This window comes from Chionomys nivalis, chromosome 20 (assembly GCF_950005125.1).
Source record: "Chionomys nivalis chromosome 20, mChiNiv1.1, whole genome shotgun sequence".
NCBI classification, from domain to species: Eukaryota; Metazoa; Chordata; class Mammalia; order Rodentia; family Cricetidae; genus Chionomys; species Chionomys nivalis.
In genome coordinates this window covers 56556804-56567557 of record NC_080105.1, presented here as the reverse complement: position 1 = coordinate 56567557, position 10754 = coordinate 56556804, and the positions used below count along the sequence as shown (strand labels likewise).

The 10754-nt window shown below is 51.7% G+C and overlaps 1 protein-coding gene across 4 annotated transcripts in view; it reads left to right on the top strand.

Moving 5' to 3' along the window:
* The first annotated feature begins 2847 nt into the window (after nt 1–2847).
* Nucleotides 2848–10754, top strand: part of Arhgef7 (Rho guanine nucleotide exchange factor 7) — a 106116-nt gene continuing 98209 nt past the window's right edge. For 2 of the 4 annotated variants that reach the window (XM_057752166.1, XM_057752165.1), the window contains exon 1: nt 2854–3364. In XM_057752166.1, the coding sequence (XP_057608149.1) occupies nt 2996–3364 (369 nt within the window). In that variant the 5' untranslated portion in view covers nt 2854–2995. Of the gene's footprint in view, nt 3365–10754 lie in introns of all 4 variants that reach the window. The other 2 variants (XM_057752168.1, XM_057752167.1) reach the window with 2 other exon arrangements.

The window sequence follows — 10754 nt, the reverse complement described above, 5'->3', positions numbered from 1 at the left end:
CTGGAACCACAACACAAGACTCTCCAAGTTTCAACCGACAAACAACAGAGACTGACCATACCCAGAAAATTCCAGAGTCCGGGAGGGTGACTGATGGCCCCTGAATCACAGAGGGTGATGGCTGGATTCTTGAAGGATCCACCCAATGACCACACCAGAGCCTGTAGGCACATCTTAGAGAGGCCTTAGGCACCGTACTCTTCTGAGGGATGGTGGGAAGCTCTGTCCTGTTCTCCAGTGGGACATACCCGAGGTGGGGTCCTGGAGGCTCCTCAAATGGTCTGACTGTGGGCTGGCATACCCCAGAGAACATGTTCAAACCATTACTCCCAGTACCCATGTGCGGGACTTTATTTGGAAGTAGTGTCTTTTAAAATGCCATCAAGTCAAGATGAAGCTATCCTGGATCAGAGAGGATGGCTCCAAACCCTGTGGCTGGCATTACAAGAAGAGGGATGTTTAGATCTAGGCATAGAAAGGAAGTGTGTGCCACGAGAAGGCAGGATGGAGATTGGAAAGTTGAGGTGTGAGCCAAGGAAGGGTGCCCCAAAACTAGTGGCCTTAGTAGAGGCAGGACAGATCCCCCCACACCTCTAGGAGGGACCAGTACTGCAGACACTCCACCTCAGACTTTATAAACCTATCAACGGTGAAAGAACACATTTCTGCTGTTGTTTGGAGTTGATCCATTTCCTGAAGACCACAGCAGTCTCAGGAAATGAACCCAAGCCCAGTAGGGTTACATCGATGCCCAGGGACCACCAGCTCACCACTGCAGCCACACACTAGCTTCCCATCTCCTTTTGACTTATTGTGACCAATCTCCAGCCTGCATTGAAGCCCTATAAAGCCGAACTGACACAGGTATTTCTGAGGGGACCCTGGAAAGCAGCCACACAGGAAGGAAGCCCAAAGGCAGCCAAAGAAAATGTGTTTCACCAGTCAGAGGCCACACTGTATCATGTGCTGTGTTAGTGTTCTCCAAAGGAATGGAGCCACAGAATATTCAATAGTAATATAGGGTCTTAATCTACCTGTACATCCCTAGATAGCCGTATGTATTATCTAACACTTATCAATCCAACGTCTACCATCTATTATCTGTTGATCTCAGTCAACCACCTGCCTGTCTAAGGGGAGATCCATTATGGAGTACTGGCTTAGGTGAGTAGGGAGGCTGGCCAGTCCACTCTCCAGGTGACTGAGGTTGGAGTGACAGATGCTGACAGTCCAGTTGATGTTTCTTCACCCACACGAGAAGGACATCTCCTCTACTCAGTCTTAGGCAGGGACTTACAAAATGTCAAAGAAATGTGACCAAGCGCTCACTGTGGATGCCAGAAGTGCTCAGTGAAGCAGCAGAAAACACTCAGTTGTGAGTGACGCTCTTAGTAGGACCTCCTCCAAATGATTGCTTGAAGTTAACTCGTACTCAAGGTAAACAGAACACAATCCGTAAAGTGAGCTTTTAGCAGCCCAGGGGCTTTTGCCACAACGACAGGGTGTGTAGTCTATGGACTGTGAATCTCCTTTCTGACCATGAGCTCCCCACTTCTGTGATCTCCTAGGTCTGCCTAGGCCTGGATTCCTTAGGACAAATGATATACATAACTATCTTTAGTACTACTGATAAGCCCAGATCTGGTCTAACAGGATTTAAAAATCGTAAGGAATGTGTTCTCCATTCGTTTTCAATTCAGCACTAAGGAAAGCAATTACTTCTGGCTTGAGAAGCGTGGTTGGTGGACTCCTGCTTATTGGTGGTCAGCTGCATTGCCCCTTTCTGGACAGACATAGGGCAGCAGGATGGGAAACTGGCTGGGCTGCTGTTCCCAGGGAAGGGTAGCTGAGGCTACCTCTCACACGGAACCAGGAAAATGGGAAAAAAAAAAAAAAGAGGCTCGGGTCTGTTGGTGACAAAGACACCAGAATCGCAGCAGTGGCTGGTTAGTGCTCCTTCAAAGGCAGCTGCCATCACAGGGGAGCGAGCTCGCCCTCAACAGATTTCACACTATTCTAATGCTTTGTTTGTGTTTGGAACAGAAATGTAGCCACTTAGCCAGAAGATGCTATTAAATGCAATCTATGGTGGTGATGGAAGCTCCTGGGAGAACATAGGGGAGAGGGTAGAACCTCTAATAGTTTTCTGACAGCGTCGCAAGGCTTCTAGTCTTGAGCCATTACAGTATGAATGTGCGTGCCTGGCCCAGGGGAAGGTCTCCTGGGACACTGCAAGCTCTATTTTAAACTATCGCGGGGTGTCAGCCAGCAGGGAAAGCATAGGGCCGGGGGCTGGAGTAAGTGGAAATCCAAGTCGGTTGATGGTAAGCACCACCCACCCCCAGGCTCCTGTCACGTCCTTCGCGCTGGAAGAGGACGCCCGAGGTCCCGGCCTGATCGTGGTGAACACGCTCCCCGGCGGACGCTGTTCCCCCTTTTTCGCGCAAACCCACCCGAGGCTGCGCTGTACTCTTGACGGCTGGACACGTCACCATCAATTTCACGCGGAGTCACGCAAGGTTTCTGGCTGCTGAGGTCGCCCGCGCCCCTCACCCCCACCCCGTCCCCCGCCCCCCGCTGGTGGCCTTGCAGTCAGCCGCTCCGCCCGCGCGCCCGCGTCCCCGAGGCTCGCTCCTCCCGAGTGAGACCCATCTGGTCCCAGATTTAACGAGCATGTGCGTGCCGTCACCGCCGGCTGCCGGGGTGGCGAAGGGACGCCCGCGCCCCGCAGTCGGCCGGCAGGCTCGAGAGAGCATTCTGGGAAGCGCTTACTAATCGCGCGCCGCCCTCCCTACAAAGGCGCGCAGCCCCGGGGCGCGCGGGCGGCGCAGGTGAGCGGGGGGCGCGCCAGCTGTCGTGCGCCCGGGCTGGCGCGGGGCGCGCGCGGGCGGCCGCCGCGTCTTTCTTCTCCGGTGATGTCATCGGGCGACGGCGGCCGCGGCCGGGGGGCGGCGGCGGGGGCGGTGCCGGGCGCCCGCAGGTTCCTGCGCCGCTAATGAAAAGGCACTTGACAGCAGGCCAGGGCGCGCGCGAGCCCGCGGAGCCTAGCGGGACCTGCTGGGCCGGCCGGGCCAATCGCCGGCGCGCGGCCGCCCATGGGCGCGGAGGCGGCGGGGGCGCGGGTGGCCGCGGCCCGGGCCGCTCCGAGGTGATCGCGCGCGGCGCCCCCTCCGTGCGCGCAGCTCGAGCCGCCGCAGCGATGAATTCTGCCGAGCAGACCGTTACGTGGCTCATCACCCTGGGCGTGCTGGAGTCGCCCAAGAAAACCATTTCGGACCCCGAGGTCTTCTTGCAAGCCTCGCTCAAGGACGGGGTGGTCCTGTGCCGACTGCTCGAACGTCTGCTGCCCGGAACCATCGAGAAAGTAAGTAGCCCTGGCGCGGTCTCCGGGTGGGTCCCTGGCCCGGGCGGGAGGCGGGCGGCGGGGCGCGCGGGAGCACCTGGCGCGCGCCGGCTCGGGGCCCGCGCGCCCTCCTCCTTTGTGCGCGGACACGGCGGCGCGCCGGGCGCGGGGACCGGCGGCGGGAGTTCGGGGCGCCATTGTGTGCGGGGCGCCGGGAAGGGGACCCGCCCTGAAGGCAGGGGCAGCGGAGGGGGCCGCTTCGACGCGCGGGGCGGGGTCGGGGTCACGGGAAGGAGAGTTGACTGTGCGGGCGCCTGCGGGGTTCTGCTCCACCCTAACGTGAAGTTGGGAGGTCGGCTTCGCCCCTCGCCGTGACCGATCAGAAAACCTCGGCTCAGCGCCGCGCAGCTTTCTGCAATGGCTTTGTCTGAGCGGTTTTCATCGTTGGCTTTGCAGTCTCACCCTGGCGTTGAATGGACCGGTGGCTGGGCATGTTTAACGAATGCAGCTATCAATGCGGAGGGAGGGCTGAGCTGTGAAATGACTTACTGCTTTCCCTACCGAGACACTCCTCACTCATCCAAGCCCACAGAACTGCGCACACACGGTCTAGAAGCCCCGGCTTTTTGGGGATGGTTCCGAATTTTCATCTTCAGTGCGTGCTGGATTCGGAGCAGTCGGCTTGCTGCTACTGGCTGGTGGCTCCCGGCGGCGCTGCAGTGTGAACCTTGACCGCAGCTGGGGGTGACCAAAGTTTGTTTTCATCCGCAAGCACACAGAGCAGTGTCAAGCGTTGAGTGCGCTTCTAACGACAGTCAGCTCTTATATGTTAAAAAAATACCAAAGTCCTGTGTTCAAGATTTTGACCAATACACAGTTTACAAAAAAACCTTAAGATCCTTAGTTACTTAAAAAGTGTTAAATGAGGCAATCAAACTGCCCCGTAATTAGGAAGAAGTAGCACTTCTTAATGGCGTGTACATGCACACACAGACGCTCACACACACGAACACGTACACTTGTGTACACACGACTCCAAGCAGGACAATTTATTACTAACAAAATGCGGATTAAATGACCAGAAAACGCAAGCATTCTAATTTTATTCATAAGTTGGCATGTTGCAGTATTAATCGGAAAACGGTTAACATGAATTCTGCAGGCATACCATAGGTTTTGGGTATTTTCCTGAACATTATTTACGAAAAATGACATGCATTTTAGAACGAACAGCTGGCTCCCTGGTGTGAAAAATGATGCTTATAAATGAGGCGGATCGATAAAGTTATGATTTAAGATGCTACAGACTGAAGAGCAGGGCCTGACTTTCAAAGCACCGAGAGAACTGGATTGTCATCTGGACCTTGGTGTGGAGAATATAAAAGACAGATGTCCCAATGAGACACGCTAAGTTTTCCAAAATAGGCTTTAAAGAAAACCCCTTGAAAAGCTTCCTATGCTATTCCAGCAGGGACATCAATACACATATTATGTGACATGTTTGCTGCATTAATATGGATAGGCAAACTTCAGTAGCCATATTCTGTTTTAACTTCTCCAAAGATTTTCTTAACAAACTGTGGCGGCCCTTTCTTCTCTGAAAGAACAAAGGGAGGAATGAATAAGATGTTTAGCTTCTGGCCGCCAGATTGGCCCTAAACATTCTGAAACTACACTCAAAAGAATGTACACTCAAGTCAGATGTCTTGGGTTGATGTTGTTTTGTCTCTCTGAGACCGGACTGGTTTGTTTTAATCTGACTGTGAAGGCTGATGACACCATCCAGAGAGTTCCTGGCTCTTTGGGTCAAAGGTAGGTGTGGGGAGTAGACCTTCCGCCACTGTCTGAATACTGAACTCCACAGTTTGCATCTGCTGTGAAGTCGTCAGTGTTGGGCAGTGCCGGCATGCCATCACACTTGTCTTGAAGCGCGTGTGTGGAGAAACTTTCACCTCAGTGGGGTAAAGAAAGCGAGGCCATTTCTCCTTAAAAAGGAAATGCTTGGAAATGGGGCTGAACATTTGTGTAGCACGGAAAGGCTCCGAGCTGGACACACTGCCACATGGAAGTGCTGACACTGGAGAATTGTGAGCAGCATGGGGCTTCCCTTCTGCAAGTTCACGGTTAAAATGAGGCTCAGGCCTGGGAAGGAGCGCAGAGCGAAGGCTTCCCATGTGTCTTTTATTAAGAACACGTCCTGCTCTGTTTCAAAATGGGGTTGGCTAGCAGGGCAGGGACATTCCTTGGGCTTCAGCTCAGGCAAAGAAAATGGCGGGTCAGGGTCCCTCTCCTGGAGCCTCTGTATTTGGTCCTTGGAGGTGAGAAGCGGGAGCTCCAGACTGGCAGTGAGAGGTGCTACTCTCTGCTGCTGGCCATGGGCTTTCTGCTGCAGGGAAGATGGGAGCTGGGATTGGCAGTTTCCCCAGCTCTGGGAATGCAGGTCTTGCCCTTTGCTTGTCCTAGGGAGAGCCAGGCCCTGAGCTGGGCCCCCGTCCTGTGCCTGCTGTCTTCTGATCCCAAACCTTCCATAGCCATCATGTCCCTGAGCCCTGAAGCACCATCCCTGCAAGTTCCCCCTTCAGACATCTCTAGGTTGTTTTGTTAAAGGAGGCACCCTCGGATGTAGCAATTTTAGAGGATAGGAAATTGCCAAGAATAACAGCTCAAATGCTGTTTCAATTTGCCTCGTGAATGCAGGGTACAAAGTTGTTAGTTACCATGAAAACCTCCAGGAACTTTGTCCCTTCTGGGTGTCCCAGAATGGGACAGGGAAGCTGCTTGCAGTCCACATGGCATTCTCTGTGGGAGATCTAGGGCTGCCAGGGGTTGGGGGTGAGCAACTGAATCAAAGGTCCCCCTGTCTCATGGTCTGGAAGCCACAAGTTCACAATCAAGGTATGGTGTGTGCTTACTGCATGTGCTAGGGTGCTTGTTCATGGCTTATATGACGTTCTCACTGTGGCCTCCATTCTGCACAGATCCACTGTAGACGGCATCCCAGTCACATCCAGAGTGACCTCAAAACCAGGCAAAGCCACATCCTGTGGCCCTGGGGGCTGGGACCCCAATGTGTACATTTTGTGGAACACAGTTTAGCCTACAGCAGTTGAGCTAAATCAGCTTATTAAGAACTTTATTGCCTACTTGACACTGTGTTAGCTGACTTCCGGCGTTTCTTTTTTGGGTTGTATTTTTTATTATTTCAAACAATTTTTAAATTTAAATGTATTTAGATCATATTCTGCCCCCCCACAAGTCCTTCCAGGTCCTCTCCCCAACCCAACTTTAAGTTCTTTCAAAAAAAAAAAAAAACACCAAAAACCCATTTACAACAACCCCTCCCAAAACCCAAGAAAATAAAATAAAACAACATTCCTAAAGGAAGAAAAAAAAAAAACCCTACCAAGCTGCAAACAAGTGAAGCTCCCACAATGACACTGTGGACACCATTATATGCTGACCAACTGCTCCCGAACATGAGGCCTGCCCCAGACTGGTGGATACACCCCGTGTCACACGGTTGGAGAGAACCAAAGAACTGATCTTCTCTCTCCCAGCGGGAATAAATGACAGTTTGTCATTAACCTGCAGCCTAGTGGCTAGGCTTTCATTTATTCATTTATTTTTAAAAAATACAGCAAAATAAAATATTATAAGATAAAAACTAACACATCGAAGTTGGACAGGACAAACCCACAGAGGGAAAAGAACCCGAGAGAAGTCACGTGTCAGAGACCCACTCATTCCCACACGCAGGAATCTGAGAAAAACAAAACGGAGGGATGCAGTGTGTACACAGGACCGGGTGCAGACCCCTGCAGGCCCTGCGCATGCTGCTTCAGTCTCTGTCCGTCCATACGAGCTTTGCTCGTGTCGATTTCCAGGGTCGTGCTTTCTTGGTGTCCTCTATTCCCTCTGGTCTTAGACTTTTTCTGCCCCTTTTCAGCAGGGGTCCCTTGTCTTCAGGGGAGGGATTTGATGGAGACATCCCATTTAGGGATGAGCGTTCCAAAGTCTGTATCTGTCTCTCTCTGCATGTCTGGCTGTGGGTCTCTATATTTGTTCCCACCCACCAGAAAAAGCAGCTTCTCTGGTGATGGCTGAGTAAGGCACTGATGTATGAGTATGGCAGAATGTCATTAGGAGTCATTTCATCACTACATTTCCCCCTCTTTTTCTGGACCAGTCTTATTTGGTTTTACTCTAGGTCCCTGGACTATCTAGTCTCAGATTCTTGGTCACCCAAGCAGAGTCGTTCCATCTCCTGGTGTGGGCCTTAAGTTAATCAAACACTGACTGACCACTCCCCCAAGCTTTGTGCCACCATTGCATATCTTGTAGGCACTACACCGTTGTAGATCAAAGAGTTCACGGCTGGCTTGGCATTTACTTTTCTCTTTGTTAGTATGCTGAAAACCTTCCTCTACCAAAGACGCTGGGATGTAGGGGCGAAGGCTCTACATAGGCACCAGCTTGACATTGTAAATGGCAGGTTCTTAGGGAGTTAGAACAAGAGGAAACACAACTCTAAATGCCAGAACAGTGTGAGACAGAAAGACCCTGCAGATCTGGGGTGGGACGGAGAGGAGGCCCACCCAGCCTTTGAGGTGAGCAGTCGGGACTGACCTCCCTGACACATGACTCGTTCTGTGCTCATGTTTCTCTGCCATGGGACACCCTCCAAAGGCCTGCTCTCTCAGTAGATGCAGACTCACGTTTGGTTCAGGTTGGGTAGCCGGTGTTGGGATGGAAACAGAAAAGGAGTCTCTATGGCACATGGGCAGAAGATAGAAGTGCCCAGTTAAGAGTGGCATTTCCGGGCTGGAGAGATGGCTCAGAGGTTAAGAGCACTGGCTGCTCTTCCAGAGGTCCTGAGTTCAATTCCCACCACATGATGGTTCACAACCATCTATAATGAGATCTGGTGCCCTCTTCTGGCCTGCAGGTATACATGCAGGCAGAACACTATACATAATAAACAAAAATTAAAAAAAAAAAAAGAGCGGCATTTCCTCTGGTCCTGGGCACCCGGCCATACATGCTCTGACCTGAATAATCACACAAAAGCTGTATTAATTACAAAACTGTTTGGCCAGTGGCTCAGGCATATTCCTAGCTAGTTCTTACATCTTAAATTAACCTATTTCTATTATTTTGCATTTTACCATGAGGCTCGGGGTTTGTTACCTCACATCTTGTTTCTTGGGCAGCTACATGGCATCTGCCTGACTCCACCTTCTTTCTCCCAGCATTCAGTTTAGCTTTCCCACCTGGCGATATTCTGCCCTGCCACAGACTAAAGCAACTTCTTTATAATGATAATAAAACATACTCACAGCATACAGAGGGGACTCCCACATCAGTGCTCAGTGTTGGCAGTGGTGACGGTATTGATGACATCGTCACTCAGAGTGGGCTGTGTAGGAAGGGTGAGTGCAGTGGCTCTCAGGAAGACACAGCAGTTGAGTGACAGTTCATTTGGAGAAAGCTAGAAAACAGGATTTCTCCAGGTCGTCATTAAGCACAAGGTACACCCTGAGTAGAATCTGGACTGTTCATTTTGTTTCCTTCAGAAGCATGGGACTGCAAGGTTCTACCTCCGCCGGGACCCTGCCAAGTTCAGCAAGTGGTTTTGGGTTTCAGGCCTGAAGAAGAGTGAACTGGATCTGCCCTGTTGGCCTGTTCAAAAAACAAAACAACACAGAACAGAACAAAACAAAACCAAAAACCACCTGAATTCAGTTTAACTCAGGAACCCTGAAGAGATTCCTGAGGGCCAGACTGAAAGCACATCTGGGTTTACGTTGGCATCACGCATGCACACATGCACTCCCACCCGCAGGTGAACATGCAGCCACACATAGACATGTGCTCGTGCACAGGGTGTGTGTGCACTTGCTGATGTGCCTGTGTACATCCTCAGGTGCACACACAGATGTCCACATGCAGGTACATGCAGAAGCATGCAGATTACACGTTTATATGCATAAAGGTGCATCAACGCTGACTAGCATGCATGTAAACTCACATAAATGCATGCAGTAGACACATGTGCACACTCAGTGCACACAGCAGTACACATGCAGTATATGCATAAAGGTGTGTACATGCTCACTGGATGAGTGTATGTTCATATAGATGCGCACATACATGTGCACACATGCACAGCTGAGCACATAGCAGCATAATATACTTGTGCATATACATAAAGGTGTTGTATGTACATTTACTAGGTCATATACACTCATGTGTATACAGTACACACATACATAGGTGCACACAGCCAGCGTGGGACAGGGGAGTAGGAGGCATAGCCACGAGTGTCCCCAGGGTAGCAGCGTGAGAGCTCTGAGCCTGAGCCCAGCATGTGCTGTGCTGGCAGGGTCCTTCCTTCTATCATTAGAAATAACTGGCACCTCCCTACAGCCCAACTTTAAATACATGCAAAGAAAGCTCCCGCCCAGAGTCAGTGTCTTGATTACTCCTTAGCACATCTCACAAGAGGCTCACTGTGTCGCACAGGACACTGGGGCGTGGCAGTCATCTTTCCCCAGGTCACCCAAATGCAGGGGACATGAGAGAGTCTCACCTGGGTCTGAGGGAAGATCAATAGTCACAGCCTTCAGGGACCTCCACTCAGACTGGAACACTGGAGAGTGGTCTGGGTATGTCCTAAGGATTAGGTCATGTGGCACAGCCCTCATTCAGCTAGGGGTCAGGGAAGGGAAGGACACTGTGCAAGCGCACAGAAGGCTATGGCAGCAGTGGCTAGCATTCTGGCTTCTCCTGCAGTTTGCATGCATGCAGCCCTAGGCTGGCTGTGGAAGTATCCTCTAGAGGCACCTTCTCCAAGGCTAGCCTGTGCCAGTCCTCCCAGGCTCCCCTTGTCATGGGCATCAGTGGGTAGACACTACTACGGGGCAGAAACCAATCTCTGTCCTGTCTCACTGTGGAACCCGGGACTTGCACACTGTGTTGGTGCCTCCTGAGTTTCTGTACCAAGAAATGTGGCGTGCACACAGATGTGAGCGACAGATCAGGTGACAGAGCAGTGTGAGAGTGGGCAGTTTATTCCGACAACTGGCTCCTGTGTGGGGCCCGGCAGAGCTGTGTGTTTTCACCTTTCAAACTGGAATTCCATGTAAAATGGGGATCGCCCTGTGTCAGCCACTGTACCCGGGAGAACACTCATCTCTTCCTCTGTGTATGCAACTCGGCCATGAAAGCCAGATCTCTCGTCGCTTCCTAGAGATCTGTCTTCCAGGGTCAGGGACACTTGGCTTCACATTGCAGGCCTTTGCTGGGTGATTTTGGGTCACCCGCCCACCTTCTCTGAGTCCCAGTTTATGCAGCCCTCACTGGGAGGAGTGGCCTTATGGGGCAGCAGGGTGTCTCCAGGGTTAGTGAGAAG